We start from the raw sequence: 22,219 nt of genomic DNA, 5'->3' as shown, positions 1-22,219 counted from the left end.
GGGTTTTGTCTTATTGTTGTTCTGTTTGGTGGCTGTTGTTGCTTGTGTTAATGTTCAGAGCACTGTGGGCATGCTACATGCCGGAATATGTGGCAACACTTGCGGGCTGCCCTCAGCACATCCTTAGGTTATGCTGGTCGGTAATACAAACAATGCATTTCACTCTATGTTTCCATTATAGATAAATAAAACTGAAATGTAAGTGGTGACGAATATCTGTGAATAGCTGAATTTGAGGAGGATGTTCCACAGTCCTACTGGTTGACAGTGATGGCAATAAGGACACACATGCTAGCTAGAGCCACTTTCTTACTCTTTGCTAGTGAAGATCCCATCCATCATACCTTTAGATCGATGGACTCCAGACTGCCTTATGGGCAACAGTCGAACATTCTCTTTGCTTTACTGATTTGTATTCTGTTGCATTCTGGCATACTGAGCATCAAGTCTGAAACCTGTAAAAAGTTTTGATTTCTTATATTTGTCTGTTCTGGCTTTACTGTTGTAGTAGGGCAGGACACTGCAGTAAGCACCCTTTCTCATGCTGAATGATGTGTCCCTGCACCCCAATATTTAACCATGAGGTAGCACGATGCAGTCTGCATTAGACATCAGTGTACCATGCCAATGTGCTTTTTCTTTGGAGCTATACTAAAACACCTTCAAGAAGGCAGCATCCATCATTAGGGACCCTCATCACCCAGGGCATGCCCTCTTTTCACTGCTACCACCAAGGAGGTGAACAGAAGCCTGCAGGCACACATGCAACGTTTCAGGAACAGCTCTCCCTCTGCAATCAAATTTTTGAATAGACAATGAACCCATGTATACTACCTATTTTCCTCTCTTCTTGCATGCCATTTAAATATATATATACATACATATACACACCTCATGGGAGAGGTGTGCAACAGGTGGCAGAAAAGGAGTACTAGGCCAGGGTGTGGGTGCTGACACATCCGGCCCTCAGACACTAAGCAAGGTCATGTGTTTCCAGACAGATGGTTTATTTATCATTACAGAATGTCTCTCTCGTGCTTCCTATTCCCTCCCTTCTGTCTTCCCTTTTTGTCAACCATGATCCACCCTCCCTGCCCCCTTCCCACTCTCAATCAACTATAGAGACCCCCATCAGAATCAGCTTTATGCCAGTGATATTGAAACTGATTTAGATTCTGATGTTAGTATCATGGTTATATTACTAAATAAACTGTCAAATGCCTGGACTAACAAACCTGTAGGACAATTTCAAGTGGCACTAAAATAATCATAGTATTGGCATCCCACAACACTGAAACAGGCCCTTTGGCCTAATAGTTTAAAATTAAAAAAAGGATCTCAATGGTTGGATTAAAACGTGGTCAGCCAACCTGATCAATTTTCATGGGAGGATGATAACGGTGCCATTCTTACCCATTTCAGGTCATTTATAACTTTAATACAACTGTAAAGCCCCATCTTCCAAATGACAGGATGTAATTAACTGCTACAAAACAATAGTATTATGGGGGCATCATCACAACAGGCTTTAGTGTTAAGGTGCCCCAGATATAGATACAGAGGAGGCAGTATTATAATTAAATAATAATCTTTAACAATTTAATATAATTAAATAATGATGAATGCATAAAGCCAGCATTCATTGCCCTTGCTTAAATGCCTGAGATGATGGTGCTAAGTAGATTCTTCAGCATCTGCAGATCTTCTAAAGGTGATTCCACAATGCCACTGGATTTAGGATTTCGATCCAATTTGAACATCCCCATTATATCTGCCTTCATCACCACCACAGGTGGTGCATTCCAGGCCTCACAGCTCTTTGTGAAAGAAAAACTTGCCCCTCACATCTCCTTTGAACTTACTCTCTCTCACTTTAAAAGACATGCTCCCGGTATTAGACACTTCAACCCTAAAGATTAAAGATTAGCTTTATTTGTCACATGTACATGAAAACATACAGTGAAATGAATCATTTGCATCAAACCAAATCAGTGAGGATTGTGCTGAGCAGCCTGAAAGTGTTGCATGCATGCCCAAAACTTACTCACTATATTGCACACGTCTTCGGGATAAGGGAGGAAACCCATGCATTCACAGGGAGAACATATAAACTTGTTACAGACAATGCTGAGAATTGAACCCCAATCTTACAGCTGGTGCAGTAAAGTGATTGCACTTACCACTTTGCTATTTTGCTGCCCTGGGAAAAATCTACCAGCTGTCTATTCTGTCCATGTCACTCATTTTCTTATAAACCTTCATCAGATTTCCCTTCAGTCTCAATCACTCCAAAGAATTCAACTGAAATTTGACCAATCTCTCCTTACAGCACATGCCCTCTAACCCTGGAAAACCTCTTCTGCACTTTTTCCTAAGCCTCCACATCTTTCTTATAATGGGCAGACTAGAACAAAATGCAATGCACCAAATGTGGCCTAACTAGTTTTACAAAGCTCCAGGAAAACTTCCTGACTCCTGGAACACAATTCCTCCAACAACAAAGGCAAGCATACCATATGCCTTCTTTTCCAGCGTACCAACCCATGTAATCACTTTCAGGAAACTATGGACTTGGACATTAAGATCCCTCTGCTCATCAACACATAAGGGCCCTGAGATGTTTTATCTGTCTGTCAACTTCGACCTTCACAGATAGGTATCGCAACTCCCTTTGCACGGTAGCTCTCCCTGTTATCTTGCAACTTAATAACCTTCTTTGTTCACATATAGTTGCATTGGCCAAATTTTCACCAGTTCACTGACTCCACTGATAACCCTCTGTGAGCAGGTTCTATCCTGTTCACAGCTCACTTTCTATCTATTGTCATGTCATCTGCAAATATGGCTACAGTCCATTTTCTTCCTTCAAATTACCATACACCCCCGAACAGCTGTGGTCCCAGCACTGATCCTTGTGGCATCTCCATGGTCGCACATTGCCAAACTGAAAATTAACTTCCTATCCCTACTTTTCTTTCCTACCAGTTAGACAATCCTCAATCTACTTGCCCTCCATCGATTTACCTGCATTTTTTGTTGTGAGGTACATCATCTTTTTCTTCTTTTTACCAGTTATTATTCCACAAAATGGCCCTGAAGAAAGATTGAAACAGAACTTGAGACAATTAAATATTTTTCTGTTATATTCACAAGCATTTATAAACACTTTATATCGATCTCTAAAGAGCAACACTAAAAAGCTCACCAGAGGAACCTGAGAGATCCCAGTCCCGTTTAACAAAGGCTTTTCTTTTTTCTTCCAACATCTGGCTGGGAATTAGACCTGCACTTCCTCCTCCCTTCATGTGAAAAGCCTGAAATGAAATACAACCAGTCCAATTAGTTCCTGGGAGTCATGGTATTTACAAAGTCAAAGTCATACACCACAGAAGCATGCCTTTCACAGACCACCAACTGCATCCGTTATCACATATCCATTTACATAAGACCATAAGATATAGGAGCAAAAGTAGGCCATTTGGCCCACTGAGTCTGCTCTGCAATGGGCTGATCCAATTCTTCCAATTATCCCCACTCCTCTGCCTTCTCTCCGTACCCTTTCATGCCCTGGCTAATCAAGAACCTATCTATCTCTGCCTTAAATGCACCCACAGCCATTCGTGGCAACAAATTTCACAGATTTATCACCCTCTGACTAAAGTAATTTCTCTGCATCTCTGCTCTAAATGGACATCCTTCAATCTTGAAGTCGTGCCTTCTTGTTCTGGACTCCCCTACCATGGGAAATAACTTTGCCATATCTAATCTGTTCAGGCCTTTTCACATTCGGAATGTTTCTATGAGATCTGCCTGCATTCTCCTGAACTCCAGGGAATACAGCCCAAGAGCTGCCAGATGTTCCTCATACGGTAACCCTTTCATTCCTGGAATCATTCTCTTGAATCTCCTCTGAACTCTCTCCAATGTCAGAATATCCTTTCTAAAATAAGTAGCCCAAAACTGCACACAATATTCCAAGTGTGGACTCACGAGTGTCTTTTAGAGCCTCAACATCACATCCCTGCTTTTATATTCTATACCTCTAGAAAGGAATGCCAACATTGCACTCGCATTCTTCCCACTGACTCAACCTGGAGGTTAACCTTTAGGGCATCCTGCACAAGAACTCCCAAGTCCCTTCACATCTCTGCATTTGGAATTCTGTCCCCATCTAAATAACAGACTGTCCTTTTATTTCTTCCAAAGTGCATGACTTTACACTTTCCAACATTGTATTTCATTTGCCACTTCTTTGCCTACTCCCCTAAATTATCTAAGTCTCTGTTTCCTCAGCACTACCCGCTCCTCCATCTATCTTTGTATCATCGGCAAATTTAGCCACAAATTCATTAATCCCATAGTCCAAATTATTGACATACATCGTAAAAAGCAGCGGCCCCAACACCGACCCCTGTGGAACTCCAATAGTGAGTGGCAGCCAGGCAGAATAGGATCCCTTTATTCCTACTCTCTGTTTTCTGCCAATCAGCCAATGCTCCACCCATGCTAGTAACTCCCCTGTAATTCCATGGGCTCTTATCTTGCTAAGCAGCCTCATGTGCAGCATTTTGTCAAAGGCCTTCTGAAAATCCAAGATGCATATCTACTGCATCTCCTTTGTCTAGCCTGCTTGTAATTGCCTCAAAAAAATTACAGTAGGTTAGCCAGGCAGGATTTTCCTTTCAGGAAACCATGCTGGCTTTGGCCTATCTTGTCACGTGCCTCCAGATATTCTGTAATCTTATCCCTAACAATTGATTCCAACAACTTCCCAACCACTGATGTCAGGCTAACAGGACTATAGTTTCCTTTCTGCTGCCTCCCACTCATTTCAGGAGCCTGCTGGTGACCTTCTGCTGCACTCCCTTTACAGCAGGGATTCCCAATCTGGGATCCACAGATGCCCCCATTTAATGGCATTTGTCCATGACATAAAAAAGTTTGGGAAACCCTGTCCCTGAGCATATATATTCTATTTTATTTACAATGAGTAAAAATTCACACCATCATCCATCCAGGCACATCCTCACCAAAGGGCAATAACTGTTGTAAGGCGTTTTGATTCTTGGACTCAAATCCTCCAACAATAAACATCAATATTCAATGTGCCTTCTAAGTTGGCCACTGCAGTTACACAACAAAAAAAAGGCAACGTGCAATTTTGGCAGATGAAAGGAAATTATAAGCCAGTTAAGCCCGACTTCAATGGTTAGGAAGATCTTGGAGTCCATTATTAAGGAAGAGGTTTTTGGGGTACTTGGAGGCACATGATAAAGTAGGCTGAAGCCAGTGTGGTTCTCTTAAAGAAAAATCTTGCCTGACAAATCAGTTGGAACTTTTTGAGGAAATAATAGGCATGATAGACCAAGGAGAGTAAATGGATGTTGTTTACTTGGATTTTCAAAAAGCCTTTGACAAGGTGGTGCAAATGAGGCTCCAAAATAAGAGTCCATGGTATTACTGGAAAGATATTAGCATGGATAGAAAATTGGCTGGCTGGCAGGAGGTAAAGGAGTCAGGATTAAGGGGGTCTATTCTGGTTGCCTGCAGGTGACAAGTGGCGTTCAGCAAGGTCAATATTGGTACTGATTCTTTTCACGTTATATGTCAATGATTTGGATGATAGAACTGATGATTTTGTAGCCAGGTTAGCAGACAGTATAAGGATAGGTAGAGGGATATTAGTGTTGCGGAAGGACTTGGGCAGATTGGAAGAATGGGCAAAGCAGTAGCAGATGGAATAAGATGCAGGGAAGTGTATGGTCATGCATTTTGATATAAGGAACAAAGAGTAGACTACTCTCTAAATGGGGAGAAAATTCAAAAATCCGAGTTGCAAAGGGATTTGGGAGTCCTTGTGCAGGTTTCCCTAAAGTTTAACTTGTCGGCTGAATCAGCAGGAACAGTGGTAAATGCATTCATTTTGAGAAGACTAGAATATTCTTATATAGGATGTGATGCTGATTTCTAAGGCATTGGTCACATAGCACTTGATGATCCGGTGTTCCAGGAAGATGGTGGCAAGTTTGAATGCAGCAGCCTCTCAAGGGGCATTCAAAAGTGCACTTTCTTTTTTTGATGATCATAAGATTATGCTGGACTCCAAGAACTACAGTATAGCAAAACTATGGGTTCAGCAGATCTACCGCATGAGTGATCTGCTCGCTGCTCGGAGCAGCTGGCCGGGGTGTTGAATGTGCCAGTGGACAGGCCAGAGAACGAGTAGCCCATGGTCGGGCCAGAGACATGAAAGGGTTAACTTATAAGAAGTGATGGCTCTGGGCCTGTAGATGCTGGAATTTAGAACAATATGAGGGAATCACATTGAAACCTATCGAAACTATAGACAAGGTCTAGAGAGAATGGATGTGGAGAAGATGTTTTCTACAGTGGATGAGTCTAGGACCAGAGAATACAATCAGAATCAGGTTTATTAAAACCGGCATGTGACGTGAAATTTGTTAACTTAGCAGCAGCAGTTCAATACAATACATAATCTAGCAGAGAGAAAAAATGATAAATAAAATAAAACATAAAACAAATCAATTACTTATACTGAAGATTTTTTTTAATGTGCAAAAACAGAAATACTGTATATTAAAAAAAGTGAGGTAATGCCCAAAGCTTCAATGTCCATTTAGGAATCGGATGGCAGAGGGGAAGAAGCTGTTCCTGAATTGCTGGGTGTGTGCCTTCAGTCTTGTGTATCTCCTACCTGATGGTAACAGTAAGAAAACGGCATGCCCTGGATGCCTGAGGTCCTTAATAATGGACGCTGCCTTTCTATGACACCGCATTGCTGAGACATCCATTCAGAACAGAGACGAGGAGGAATGTCTTTAGACAGAAGGTAGTAAATTTGTGGAATTTACTGCAAAGGAGGCAATTCATTTGAGGCCACATCCCTAAGTATAATTAAAGCAGAAGTTGATAGGTTCTTGGTTAGCCAGGGCATCAAAGGTTACAAAGAGAAGGCAGGAGAATGGGGTTGATAAGTATAATAAATCAGCCACGATGGTATGGTGGAGCAGACTCGATGAGCTGTGTGGCCTAATTCTGCTTCTATGTCTTATTGTCTAACATTCATGACCTTTTGAAAATCTACATTTCCCAGTCACTATTTAACGGAGGAAGTTGTTGGAAGATGCAAAGGTAACGTGCTGTGTCTTAACACAGTTGTAATGGCCCAAAATTCTATTAAAATGTGTTATTCTTTTTTGGGGGTTTGGATAAGTCAAAATGACTGCATTTTTTAGTGGATATTTTAAGACTTGTAGAAAAACATATGCTTTAAAATATTTCTCAACTCCATTAAAGTGGAAGTTGAGCCAACCTGCCACCAGTTGAGATCTTCTCGATTCACAACTTGAAGGATGTCCCCTCTAGAAAACTTCAACCCTGCATCTTTGCATGGGATTAAACTGTCATTGGCTGGATTGTAATCAAAATGGCATTTCACAAAGACCTGCAAAAGATTATAATAAAATTATTATTGTTATTTTTATTTAGATACAGGCCCTTATGACCCAATGAGCCTGTACCATCCAATTAAACCCACTAACCTGTCTGCATGTAGTTGGAATATGTACGGAACTGGAAAACTTAGTAGAAACCAACACAGTAACGAGGAGGCCACACAAACTCCTTATAGACAGCAGCAAAAATTGACTAAAATAATTATTCTAACAGGTTGTAAAGTTCTGCATTTCTGAAAATTAGGAAGCATCTGGCCTAAATGAGCTGTATTCCAGGATCCTTGAATGAAGTATTGAAATTGGTAGTATGAATCAATGGAGTTGGAAACAGAACTGATGGATGTTCATCAAGATGAAAATTTGATAATCACGATTTATATTGCAGAGAAGGAAGAGATGCAGGGAACAAAAGCAGTGGTAGAATGGAAACAAACAGACATCTTTGTTTAATTAATTTGCTGGGATTTCTGTGTGTCTGACAAGGCCAGTATTTACTGCCCATTCCCCAATTGCTTTTGGGAAAGTGGTGGTGAGTTGCCTTCCTTAACTGCTATGGTAATTCTGGTGATGGTTAAGATCCAATGGTGGGGAGTTTCAGGGTTAAAATCCAATGTGACAGTGCTCCGACAGTGCTATTGGGTGGGGAGTACAAGGATTGTGATCCAATTATGATTAAGGAGTGTCGATGGAATTCTAAGTCAGGATAGTATGGAATGTGTTGTTGCACTGTAATGTCAGAGTCATTGAGCACAAAGGAGATTGCGGGGGGGGGGGGGGGGATCTCATTACAACCTTTCAAATGTTGAAAGGCCTGGATAGAGTAGATGTGTAAAGGATGCTTCCATGATGGGGGAAGTCGAGGACAAGAAGGCACAGCTTCAGGATAGAGGGACATTCATTTAAGACAGAGATGCAGAGAAACTTCTTTAGCCAGAGGGAGGTGAATTTATGGAGTTTATTACCACAGGCAGCTGTGAAGGCAGAGCTTGATATGTTTTTGATGGGACATGGCATCAAAGGCTATGGGCAGAAGGCCGGGGATAGGGCTCAGGAGGGGAAAAAAAGGATCAGCCTTGATTGAATGGCAGAGCAGACTCAATCGGCCAAGTGATTCTAATTCTGCTCCTATGTCTTATGGTCTTAAGTGACAGTGCCCCAACAGTGCTATTGAGTGGGGGGGGGTCCAGGATTAAGATCCAATGATGACTAAAGAGTGGCAATGGAATTCTAAGTCAGGATGGTGCAGAATATGTGGGTTAGTGCCAGAATATGTGGTTGCACCAGAGTGTCATAGAGCCATAGAGCTCTACAGCACAAAAAATGAAGCACTTCGGTCCACCTACTCCATGCCGAACCATTAACCTGCCTAGTCGCATTGACCCTCACCCAAACCACAGACTTCCATATCCCTCCCATTCATCTACTTATCAAAATTTCTCTTAAGTGTTGAAATCAAATCGGCATCTACCACTTGCACTAGCAGCTCGTTCCACACTCGCACCACCCTCTGTGCGAAGAGGTTTCCCCCCTCAGGTTCCTCTTAAACATTTCACCTTTTACCCTTGACCCATGACCTCTAGTTCTAGTCTCATCCAAGCTCAGTTCTCAGGGCTAATGTGCTTTGATGTACACGTGATAAATAAATCTGAATCTAAACTTGGGAAGGAATCAGCAGATGGGGGGGGCTCTCATACACTTGCTGTCCTTGGTAGGAGGTACAGCTCTGGGTGAAGTTTTCAGAACAAGTAACATTAATGCATTTTGTCGATGATACCTACTGTGTGCTTGTGTTGTAGGGAACAAATGTTCAGGTTGGTCAGTAAGTTCTTTGTTCATGACAACATGAGCTGGAGCTCAACTCGTTCTGGTAAATGGAGAGCATCATGTTTTTAACTAGCACTTCGGAAAGATTTTGGGGGCAGCAAAGGAGCTGCTTGCTGCAGAATATCCACCCTTGGAATTACTCTAATAGCCACCATATTCATGAGGCTAGTTTTATTTATTTCCTGGCCAATGGTAACCCCTAGGATGTTAATGGTGGGGCACTCAGTGTTGACAATATCATTAAGTGCTAAGGGTGGTTAGACTCTCTTTTTTAAGATCATTCCCTCACCCTTTTGTCTAAATGACATAAGCAACACCACCACCCAAACCAAATCAGAGCTCTGTAGAACTCTGCCTTCTAACACTTCAATATATGCATTGAAATGTCACAAGGAAAGGGTAAAAATAAGCTGTATTTCAATAACTGAGGATTAAATATTACAATACTAAAACAGATTAAATGATAGTAGTGTAGCGGTGTGCTACACGCAGCGCTAAAATTACGACACGGAGTCGGTAACTGCAGTCGAAGGAAAAAACTTTATTCGAAAACTTCAGCCTCACTTTTAGGCCTCTGTCAACCGGCCCCCCATGGCGCAGAGGCTCCAAAGCTCTGTGCTCGCAAACCCCCGTAGGCTATCTCATTGTGAGTCGGTTCGGATACGCCAGGAAATGGGTCGCCACATAACCCCCCCCCCCCCCCCTAGAACCGGCGATACACCCCCCAATGTCCACAGTCTGGGCCAGAACCTGCTTGGGAGGTCGGCCTCTGCGCCGAGGCGCCGGAAACTCGGCCGGTTGCGCCAGGTCCACATGGGCCGGTTTGAGGCGGTCCACCGTGAAAACCTCCTCTTTCCCCCCAACGTCCAGCACGAACGTGGACCCGTTGTTCCGCAGCACCATAAACGGCCCCTCGTATGGCCACTGCAGCGGCGGCCAATGCCCGCCCCTTCGTACAAACACAAACTTACAGTTCTGCAGGTCTTTGGGTACGCAGGTCGGGTTCCGCCCGTGCTGTGAAGTGGGTATGGGGGCCAGGTTACCGAGCTTCTCGCGTAGTCTGCCCAGGACTGCTGCGGGTTCTTCCTCTTGCCCCCTTGGGGCTGGTAGGAACTCCCCGGGGACGACCAGGGGCGCGCCGTATACCAACTCGGCCGACGAGGCGTGCAGGTTGTCCTTGGGCGCTGTGCGGATGCCGAGTAGGACCCAGGGAAGCTCGTCCGCCCAGTTGGCTCCTCGTAGGCGGGCCATGAGGGCCGACTTCAGGTGACGGTGGAAACGCTCCACTAGCCCGTTCGACTGTGGGTGGTAGGCAGTTGTGTGGTGCAGCTGAGTCCCCAAAAGGCTGGCCATAGCTGACCACAGGCTGGAGGTGAACTGGGCGCCTCTGTCGGAGGTAATGTGGGCTGGTACACCAAAGCGAGATATCCAGGTGGCGATCAGGGCTCGGGCGCAAGATTCGGAGGTGGTGTCGGTGAGCGGGACCGCCTCTGGCCTTCTTGTGAACCGGTCCACGATAGTCAGGAGGTGCCGCACTCCGCGCGACACTGGCAGGGGGCCCACGATATCCACATGAATGTGGTCGAAACGCTGGTGGGCGGGATGGAACTGCTGCGGTGGGGCTTTGGTGTGCCGCTGCACCTTGGCCGTCTGGCAGTGCATGCACGTTTTGGCCCATTCACTGACCTGTTTGCGGAGTCCGTGCCAAACGAACCTGCTGGAAAGTTATGCGCCAAGTTATGAATGGAGTCGAAAACGCGGCGCCGCCATGCTGTCGGGACGACTGGACGGGGCTGGCCGGTGGCGACGTCACAGAGTAGGGTCCTCTCACCTGGGCCCACGGGGAGGTCCTGGAGCTGCAAACCGGAGACTGCGGTTCTGTAACTCGGAATCTCCTCATCCGCCTGCTGCGCCTCTGCCAGTGCCTCAAAGTCTACCCCTTGGGAAAGGGCATGAACGGTAGGGCGAGAGAGCGCATCCGCTACGACATTGTCCTTACCCGAGATGTGCCGGACATCCGTCGTGTACTCAGAGATGTAGGACAGGTGGCGTTGCTGGCGGGACGACCAGGGGTCGGACGCTTTCGTAAACGCAAAGGTAAGCGGTTTGTGGTCCGTGAACGCGGTGAAGGGCTGACCTTCTAGGAAGTACCTGAAATGCCGGATTGCCAGGTAGAGCGCCAACAGTTCCCGTTCGAAAGCACTGTACTTAAGCTCGGGTGGTCGCAGGTGTTTGCTGAAAAACGCCAGGGGTTGCCAGCGACCTGCGATGAGTTGCTCCAGCACCCCACCGACTGCCGTGTTTGATGCGTCCACTGTGAGGGCGGTAGGGGCGTCCATTCTGGGATGTACTAGCATTGCGGCGTCCGCCAAAGCTTCCTTCGTTTGAATGAAAGCGGCGGCGGACTCCTCGTCCCAGGTAATGTCCTTGCTCGGACCCGACATCAGGGCGAACAGGGGGCGCATGATCCGGGCAGCTGAAGGGAGGAAGCGGTGGTAGAAATTGACCATACCTACGAATTCCTGAAGGCCTTTGATCGTGGTGGGTCGGGGGAAGTGGCGGACCGCATCTACCTTAGCGGGCAGAGGGGTTGCCCCGTCTTTAGTAATCCTGTGGCCCAGGAAGTCAATGGTATCGAGTCCGAACTGGCATTTGGCGGGGTTGATTGTAAGACCGTACTCACTCAGACGGGCGCAGAGTTGACAGAGGTGGGACAGATACTCCTGACGACTGCCGCTGGCTATGAGGATGTCATCCAAATAGATGAACGCGAAGTCCAGGTCCCATCCCACCGTGTCCATTAACCGCTGGAACGTCTGTGCGGCATTCTTCAGGCCGAACGGCATGCAGAGGAACTCGAAAAGGCCGAAAGGGGTGATGAGTGCCGTTTTGGGGACGTCGTCAGGATGCATCGGGATTTGATGGTACCCTCGGACGAGATCTACCTTGGAGAAGATCCGTGCGCCGTGCAGGTTTGCTGCAAAGTCCTGAATGTGCGGCACAGGGTAGCAGTCCGGTGTGGTAGCCTTGTTCAGCCTGCGGTAGTCGCCGCACGGTCTCCAGCCCCCCGTCGCTTTGGGCACCATGTGCAGGGGGGAGGCCCACGGGCTGTCGGACCGCCGGATGATCCCCAATTCCTCCATCCTCTGGAACTCCTCCTTCGCCAGTCGGAGCTTGACCGGGGGAAGCCGCCGAGCACGGGCGTGGAGGGGTGGTCCCTGGGTCGGGATGTGGTGCTGTACGCCGTGCCTGGGCATGGCCGCTGTGAACTGCGGTGCCAGAACCGATGGGAACTCCGCCAGGACCCTGGTGAAGTCGTTGTCGGACAGCGTGATGGAGCCGAGGTGAGGGGCTGGCAACTGGGCTGCACCCAGGGAGAACGTCTGAAAGGTCTCAGCGTGTACCAGTCTCTTCCTGGGCAGGTCGACCAGTAGGCTGTGAGCCCGCAAAAAATCCGCACCCAGAAGCGGTTGGGCTACGGCAGCCAGTGTGAAGTCCCACGTGAACTGGCTGGAGCTGAACTGTAGCTGCACCTGACGGGTGCCATAGGTCCTTACGGTGCTGCCGTTCACGGCCCTCAGGGGGGGACCCGGTGCCCTGCTGCGGGTGTCGTAACTCGTCGGAGGTAAAACGCTGATCTCAGCCCCAGTATCGACCAAAAACCGGCGTCCCGACCTGCTATCCCACACATACAGGAGGCTATCCCGATGGCCAGCCGCCGTAGCCATCAGCGGCGGCTGGCCCTGGCGTTTCCCGGGAACTTGCAGGGCGGGCAACAACGGCGGGCTTCTGCGCCCCACCGCTGGTGGTAGAAGCACCAGTGTTCATTGGGCCGGGGGTTGGCGGGCTCAGCGGCCAGGCCTGGACTGGTTTGCTGCCGGGATCGTGGCTGGGAGATCTGTGCGATGGACGCTCCGCTCACCTTTTTGGCGTTCCACAGCAAGTCCGCCCGGGCTGCCACCTTCCGGGGGTCACTGAAATCCGCGTCGGACAGCAGCAGGCGTATGTCCTCGGGCAGCTGCTCCAGGAATGCCTGCTCAAACATGAGGCATGTGTGTCCGTCGGCCAGAGACAACATCGCATTCATTAAAGCCGATGGAGGTCTGTCGCCCAAGCCGTCCAGGTGCAGTAAACGGGCAGCCCGCTCACGCCGTGAGAGTCCGAAAGTCCTGAGGAGCAGAGCTTTGAATTCCGTGTACTTGCCGTCTGCCGGGGGCGACTGTACGAACTCCGCGACCTGGTCCTGGTCGAGGGAGCTCACCACGTAGCAGTAGCGGATGTCTTCTGAGGTGATCTGGCGAACGTGGAATTGGGCTTCAGCTTGCTGGAACCATAGGTCCGGGCGCTGTGTCCAGAAACCCGGCAGTTTCAACGAAACAGCATGAACAGAGGCGGCGTCGGTCATTTCTGGTCCAAAAATCGTTTGGACCGTCGGGGGTCACCAATTGTAGCGGTGTGCTACACGCAGCGCTAAAATTACGACACGGAGTCGGTAACTGCAGTCGAAGGAAAAAACTTTATTCGAAAACTTCAGCCTCACTTTTAAGCCTCTGTCAACCGGCCCCCCATGGCGCAGAGGCTCCAAAGCTCTGTGCTCGCAAACCCCCGTAGGCTATTTCATTGTGAGTCGGTTCGGATACGCCAGGAAATGGGTCGCCACAGTAGATTCATAAAAATTAGAACATACCAATGAAGAGTGCTACCAAAATGTTGAAGATGATACTTGGGAATAAATTAATAGTCAGGTAAAATACTGAATACACACCACTTCCAGCTACCAGTGAAATCTAAGTTTCATGGAGTTCTGGATCCACATCAATAGACTTAACAATATGTAAATCATAAACACTAGAAATACTGCAGATGCTGGAAATGCAGAGTAACACATACAAAATGCTGGAGGAACCTAGAAGGTCAGGCAGTATTTTTGGAAATGAATAAACAGTCGATATTTTAGATCAAGACCAATCATCAGGACTGGGAAGGAAGAAGATGCCAGAATGAAAAGGTGGGGGTGGGGGGGGGGGAAAGGAGGAGGATAGCTGTAAGGTGATACACGCAGGCTGGAAAAATAAAGGGCTGGAGAGGAGAGTGAACCATGGAAGAAGGAGAAGAAGGAGGGGACCCAGGTGATAGGCAGCTGAGAAGAGGAATGAGGCCAGAATGGGAAATAGAAAAACAGGAGAGGTGAAGGGGATTTTATTTAGTGGAAGGAGAAATCAATACTCATGCCATCAGGTTGGAGGCTACTTAGAAGGAATATCAGGTGTTGCTCCTCCAGAAGGTGGCCTCATCTTGGCACAAAAGGAGACCCTGGATTGACCTGTCAGCACAGGTATGGGATTTGGAATTAAAATGCTTAGCCAATGGGTAGTTCCACTCTTGGTGGATGTAGTGGAGGTGCTTGTCGAGGCAGTCCTCTAATTTACGACAGATCTCGCCAGTGTAGAGGTAGCCACATTGGGAGTGCTGGACACAATAGATAACACCAGCAGATTTGCAGGTGAAGTGTTGCCTTACCTAGAAAGATAGTTTGGGCCCTAAATCCCTAAATGAAGGTGAGGAAGGAGGTGAATGGGCAGGTGTAATTAGCTGCTTACAGGGATAAGTGCTGGGAGGAAGATAAGTGCAGAAAGGACGAATGCACAAGGGATTCATGGAAGGAACAATTCCTGCAGAAAGCTGGGGGAGTGTGTATAAATGTATTTATTGGTAGGATCCCTTTGGAAGCAGTTGAAGTTGCAGAGAATGATGTATTGGATGCGAAGGCTCATGGGGTAATAGGTAAAGACAAGAGGAACAATATCATTATTAAGGCAGCGGGAAGATGGGGTGAGTGCAGAGTTTTGGGAAATGGAGGAGATGTGGGTGAGGATAGCATCAATACTGGAGGAAGGGGAACACTGTTCTTTGAAGGAAGAGGGCATTTCTGGTGTCCTGGAAAGGAAAGCTGGGAACAGATGCGGCGGGGTGAAAGAACTGAGGAAGGGGAGATATGGTGTGAAGAGTTATAGTCAAAACTTTAGAAATCAGTAGGTTCAAAAAAAAAAGATGTTGGTTGACAGTTTGTCTCCAGAGAGAGACAGAGAGATCAAGAAAGGGGAGAGAGGTGTCAAAAATGGATCAAGTGAATTTAACGGCAGGGTGGAAGTTAGAGGCAAAGTTGATTAAATTGATGACCTCAGCATGGGTACATGAAGCAGCACCAAAGCAGTCATCAATGTAGTGGAGGAAGAGTTGGGGAGCATTACCAGGGAAACCTTGGAACATAGGCTGTTCCACGTCGCCAACGAAGACACAGGCATAGCTGTGGCCCATGGCAATCCTTCAATTCTAGAGAAAGTGTGAAGAGCCAAAGGAAGAATTGTTGAGGGTTAACAATAGTTAACAATATGTAAACTCTTAAATGCAAGAGATTCTGCAGATGTTGGAAATCCAGAGCAAAGCCACAAAATGCTGGTGGAAATCAGCAGATCAGGCAGCATCTATGGAAATGAATAAACAGTCAATGCTTTGGGCTGAGACCCCTCATTAGGGCTGGGAAGGAAGGGGGAAGATGCTAGAATAAGAAGGAGAGAAGGGAAGGAGGACAAGCTAGAAGGCAATAGGTGAAGCCAGATGGGTGCGGGAGGGGGATGAAATAAGAAGCTGGGAGGTGATAAACGGAAAGGGGAAAAGGCTGAAGTAGAAGGAGAAATCTGATAGGAAAGCAGAAAGTGATGTGATGATTTCACATGTCTTCTAAAACTTTAACAAACTTAAATAGATGCATGGTGGATCCTGACTGGTTGTATCATAGCCTGTTATGGAAACAGTAATGCATAAAAATAGAAAAGTCTACAAAAAGTAATGGTTGCAGCCCAGTCCATCACAATAAAAGCCCTCCACACTACAAGGAGCACTGCCACAAGAGATTATTAAGGCCTCTCACTATCTATGCCATGATCTCTTCTCACCACTGCCATCAGGAAAGAGGTACCGGAGCCTTAGGAGTTACACCACTAGTTGCAGGAACATTTATTGCCCTCCAATCATCAGGCTCTTGAATCAGAGGGCATAACTTCACTCTGTTTCATTCACCCCAACACTGAACTGTTCCCATTGAACTCAACTCACTTCATCTTAGGTTCTGTATATTTATTGCTTAATTATGTATTATTTAGCTACCAGAAAATATATAAAGTCTTTTTTATGCTGCATGATTCCCTTAAGGCAGGGGTTCCCAACCTGGGGTCCCGCGGATCCCTTGCTTAATAGTAGGGGTCCGTGGCATAAAAAAAACAGTGGAGCTGCTCCTTTAAGGTTTGGTGTCTCTGCAGACACCACTCTCACCATTCCAAGTTAAACCAGTGGACAAACAAGACCAAGGATTGGGAAAACATAAATGGCTGTCTGAATGAACAAGATGAAGAGCAGCAGCCAGTCCCAAACCTTGCTGATGCCATTTTCTCCAGCAGTACAAGTACCCAATATTAAATACTGAACGACTAAAAAAAAGTTAAAACATAAACAAATCCCAGGATCAAACATAAAATAAAATGCTCAAGAGAAAAACCCAAAAAAATGTTTCTATAGAACATGAACTCCAATGAATTTAATTGCTATAGAATAATATAATAAATCCTTACAAATCTATAGTCAATGTTTCAAGCACAGGCCTTTCAAGAGATCCTGATGGAGGGTCTTGGCCCAAAATGCTATAGATGCTGCCTTACTTGCTGAGTTTCTCCAGCATTTTATGAGTTTCTCTAGATTTCCAGAAACAGCAGAATCTCGTGTTTAAAATCTATGTGGTATTTCATTTTAAAGTGTTCAGTAAAATCTCTTACCTGCAAGGGCACAGGAGTTTCTTTATAACTGGGCAAAATCTTAAATGAAATTCCACCGCTGCAATCCTTCAACATTTCTTGCAGTACCTTTGGGTCGGATCCAACTTCAGTGCCATTGACTTCCTTAATGATATCCCCCACATGCAGAAGACCTTGCCGATCAATCATACCACCATGAAGAATCCTTGCAATTACCAGTTCACTGTCCTCCACCCTAAAGGTAACACCCTACAAAGCAAGTAAAATAATCATAGTTGATTAGATGCCTTTCAAGATTGTTGAATGTCATTTCCAGTACACAAGTGTAAAGAACAACAAATATTGTTCTTGACTTTAGAGTTTAGCCCTTCTATTGCTTATAGTTTATAGAGTTTAGCCCTTCTATACTCATGATGGTAGATCCAATGCAGTCAAAAAACACAAATATACAATAAAATACACAAAAAGACAATAAATATAAATACATAAAATAGCTTATATACATAGATTGATTGCATGTACATAAAGTGATGGTAGGCACAGGAGTGTCAGTACATAAGTGGACTCTGACCGTGGTGGTTGCAAGTCTGAAGGAGTGGCTTAGTAGGTGGAGGTGTTGATCAGCTTTACTACTTGGAGAAAGTAATTGTTCTTGATTCTGGTGGCCTTGGCATGGATGCTAAGTAGCCACCTCCGACAGGAGTGGGACAAACAGTCCATGAGCAGGGTGGGTAGGATCCTTCATGATATTACAGGCCCTTTCCCAGCACCTTTCTGTATATATGATGGGTAGGCTGGTGCCAGTGATGCATTGCACAGTTTTAACTACCTGTTGAGGAGCTTTCCAGTTCCTAGTGAAGTTTTCATACCATGTAGTGACATAGTTGTTAGGATGCTCTCTACTACATGTCTGTTGAGTATAGAGGTGCATAGCCTCACTCTTTTCAGCCTCCTCACAGAGCAGAGGTTCTGACTGTGTAAAACATATTCTGGGACCATGAGGGGTTGTGAACACTCCCAGGAGTTTGAAAATGCTTGCAGTATCACTGATGTAAAGTGAATTATGAGTTCTCCTGAAGTCAATAACCATCTCATTTTTCTTGTTGACAATGAGGAAGAGATTATTTGCCTGTCACCAGGCCTTTCCTCTCTGTAGGCCATCTTATCGTTGTTGTTGAGACCCAACACTGTCATGTCATAAATGAGAATGACAACATGATCACCCGGGTGTTGGGCCATGCAGTTACTGTGAGCAGTGGGTTCAGCACACAACTCTAAGGGGCATCCATGTTCAGGATGATGTGAAGGGAGGAGTGGTTGTGCATCCTGACCATCTGAGATCAGTTGTTTAGCAAGTCCAATGCCCAGATGCACAGTGGTGTAGGAGCTTGTTCACCAAGGTCTGTGAAAACAACAGTGTTGAATGCCAAAATGAAATCCAGAAATAGCATTCTGACAGTGTTCCTGTTTTCTAGGTGTGTCAAGGCCAGGTGCAAGACAGATGCTATGGCATCTGTAGAGCGGTTCTGTTGGTTGTTGCTTAACTCAACAACCAAATCAACACAAATGCATCCATTTAAGGAAATTAAGTTTGGGCAAAAATTGGCTGCAAAATTTATCGCTGCAAATAAGAAAGCATCTTTCTCACACTACAAAAGCAGTGCAACAATAAAACATTTTTTTCTTTCAGAATAATATGAAAATTATACAGAATTACTCATGGAATTAAAGCATTTTCATATCAATCCATGAACACGATCATGACTAAATCTGAACAATAGAAGAGGTAAACTCTAAAGTAGAATGTACAGTATTTTTCTGTTAGCCACATCAGGGTGGAAGAAAATTGTATAGAACTGTAGAGACCCTAAGTACTGTTCAGTCATGTAATAATGCCCATTAAGATTATAACGTTTAAAGTTGATCACTACAGAATCAATCAAAAAAGAATCCTAATCAACAAAAAACACCTTTTCTTTTCAATGAACTAACATTGGAATTAGGTTCTCCACACCCCTCCCCGCATTCCATCCAATTTTAACAGTAGTACTAACAAGAATGTCCTGACCAGCTGCATCACCATCTGGTATGGTAATTATCAGGCATCTGACCACAAGTTCTTACAATGGATTGCAAGGACTGCTAAGAGGATCATCAGGGTACCACTTCCATCCATTCAAGATATTTATCAGGAGCACTGCATACGCTGGACCTTCAGCATTATCAATGATCCCTCCCATCTGTTCAACAATCTCCATCAGGCAGAAGGTAACGTAGCATTAAGACAAGGACTGTTAAGATGGGAAAATTTCTTCTCCCAGGATTTGAGACTGCTGAACTCCCTGCCACCAACCAAGTCTCATCACATATGAAGTGCAAGTAGTGTTATACTGTTTACTTTTAAAACTTTTGTCATAAATGCATCTTTTTATTTGTTAATATTGTTTACTTTTGTGGTATATGTATATACATTTGAAATAACAATAAACTTTAACTTCTTTACTGATTTTATTAAACAAATAATTAGAAGAGGATCAGTGTGATTTCTTCCCCTTACACAAATTCTAAAAATAAATTTCTTCATCAAATTGCTGTCATTTTTATTGTAAAATGTGCCAGAATGTTTACATTCCAAAGAATGTATGTGGACCCAAAATGATCCTTTAAAACTGCCTCCACCCTTCTGAATAGTATTCCATCAGAAATCAGAGCAAGCTGGCTCCACGTGATTCCCAGATGATTTCACTGATCACAACCAGAGAAGGAGAAATACTGCAACAATTTCTAATTATCCAACAAATTGCATCAGGCTATTGCAGCCAATTCCTTCATTTCACACACACAAAGGTGTCAGAGGATATCTGATATCAGTAGAGCTAGATTGGATAGAGAAAAAAACTGAATAATGAAACCCTTCAAATATTTTATATAACTCTGTAGTCTTTGCTAGTAATGTCCTGATCCAACCGATTAATCAGAATCAGAATCACGTTTAATATCACTGGAATACTTCGTGAAAGTTGTTTGACGGCAGCAGTACATTGTAATATATAATCATAAAAGAAACTATATTATAACAAGAAATGTATTTTTTAAAAATTAAATAAATAGTACAAAAAGAGAGCAAATAAAAAAAATAGTGGGGTTCATTGTCCATTCAGAAATCTGATGGTGGAGGGGAAGAAGCTGTTTGTAAAGTGTTGAGTGTATGTCTTCAGGCTCCTGTACCTCCTCACTGGCAACCAACAGTGTTGTTTTGCCAGCAGCTCATAAAACTGCTAGATACTCTAGTAGATATACTTCTAAATTATGATCGTTGCAGACTGCAGCCTGTAATTTCCCTTTATGGGATATAGTTTCGAACCAATTGGTGCTTTTGCAATTCCCTGGCGGATTTGGTGAAGTATTGTGTACAGTTCTGGTCACCGAATTATAGGAAAGATGCCAACAAAATAGAGAGAGTACAGAGAAAATTTACTAGAGTGTTACCTGCATTTCAGCAGCTAAGTTACAGGGAAAGGCTGAACAAGTTAGGTCTTTATTCTTTGGAGCGTAGAAGGTTGAGGGGGGACTTGATAGAGGTATTTAAAATTATGAGGGGGATAGATAGAGTTGACGTTGATAGGCTTTTTCCATTGAGAGTAGGGGAGATTCAAACAAGAGGACATGAGTTGAGAGTTAGGGGGGGCAAAAGTTTAGGGGTAACACAAGGAGGAATTCCTTTACTCAGAGAGTGGTAGCTGTGTGGAACAAGCTTCCAGTAGAAGTGATAGAGGCAGGTTTGATATTGTCATTTAAAGTAAAATTGGATAGGTATATGGACAGGAAAGGAATGGTGGGTTATGGGCTGAGTGCAGGTTGGTGGGACTAGGTGAGAATAAGCGTTCGGCACGGACTAGAAAGGCCAAGATGGCCTGTTTCCATGCTGTAATTGTTATATGGTTATATAGACTTCCGAGAGTGTATCTACAGCCGTGCCAGCCATTGCTGGGGATGGATGCCACGTTGAGGCCTTATAGTGGAAGATGAACCCATTTTGACTCCATTATTCCATGCTGTTTAAAGTGTTGAGCAAGATTAAAATCATTGCTGCTGAGAGGAAAAGAACAGATAGTCAGTACTGTCTGGTTGCATTTGGCCAGCCCCACTCTCTTCTTGCTACTCCTGTCGGCTGTGAGGTACAGCAGTCTTGGATCCCATGCCACCAGGTTTGGAAGCAGATGTTGCCCTGTGACTACTGGGCTCCTGGACAGGCTTCACTTGCCTCAGCTCTGAACCGGTCCTGCACCTGTGGGCTCACATTTGGAGACTTCTTCAGCGACACTGCACTTCATGTTCCATGCATAAGTTGTTAACTTTTTTTTTTACTATTTGTGCAATTTGTCCTCTTTTGCACATTGGATGTGTGTGGCCTGTGTGTGTGTGTGGGGGGGGGGGGTGGGGAAGAGGAGGAAAAAGGGAGAGAGGGAGTGGGAGAGAGAGAGGGAGAGAGAGGGGGAGAGAGAGAGAGAATGAATGTGGGAGAATGTTGTTGTGTTTCTTTGTTTTGTGGGTGCCTGTAAGAAGATGAATCTCGAGGTTGTATATGGTGTACTTACTTTAATATCTACACTCCCACTTGGCTCCATCTGCCCAGCAATCCTTCCTCACCTGGATCCATCCATTGCTTGGCAGCTCCTGACTCACACTTCCCCTAACCAATTTCTACTGGCTATGCTTTTCATGTTAAGTCTCAACCACATGTTGCCTGACCCACTGAGTTCCTCCAGCAGATGGCGTGTTGCTGTATTCCAACATCTGCATTCCTTTGTGCCTAGTTAATGAAGCACTGTAATTCCGGAAGATGCGACCAAGGGCAATATCCTTCAGATGGTTCAAGAAATTACTTTCACTTTTACAAAGAAGAAACAATCTGCAAATGCTGGAAATCCAAGCGATCCATACAAAATGCTGGAGGAACTCAGCAGGCCAGGCAGCATCTACGGAAAAAAGTACAGTCAACGTTTTGGGACCCTCCGGCAGGACTGGACTTGCACTCTTTCATCTTATTTTTCTTTCAGACGTGGTTCTGCTGAAGTTAGAGCCTGTGACCTACATTTTGGTGGTGTGCTT

General features: G+C 45.2%; 1 protein-coding gene across 9 annotated transcripts in view; it reads right to left on the bottom strand.

Annotated features, from left to right (window-relative positions):
* LOC132378224 (protein PALS2-like) overlaps positions 1 to 22,219 on the bottom strand; it is a 187,727-nt gene that overhangs the window by 25,855 nt on the left and 139,653 nt on the right. For all 9 annotated transcript variants that reach the window (XM_059944941.1, XM_059944943.1, XM_059944939.1 and 6 more), the window contains 4 exons: positions 17,129 to 17,356; positions 7,334 to 7,465; positions 3,206 to 3,314; positions 3,025 to 3,093 (listed from right to left, as the gene is read on the bottom strand). In XM_059944941.1, the coding sequence (XP_059800924.1) occupies positions 3,025 to 3,093; positions 3,206 to 3,314; positions 7,334 to 7,465; positions 17,129 to 17,356 (538 nt within the window). The remainder of the gene's footprint in view (positions 1 to 3,024; positions 3,094 to 3,205; positions 3,315 to 7,333; positions 7,466 to 17,128; positions 17,357 to 22,219) is intronic.

The sequence above is a fragment of the Hypanus sabinus genome, chromosome 20, assembly GCF_030144855.1.
Source record: "Hypanus sabinus isolate sHypSab1 chromosome 20, sHypSab1.hap1, whole genome shotgun sequence".
NCBI lineage: Eukaryota > Metazoa > Chordata > Chondrichthyes > Myliobatiformes > Dasyatidae > Hypanus > Hypanus sabinus.
Note: the sequence above shows the minus strand (reverse complement) of the source record. Positions and strands in the feature narration are given on the sequence as shown.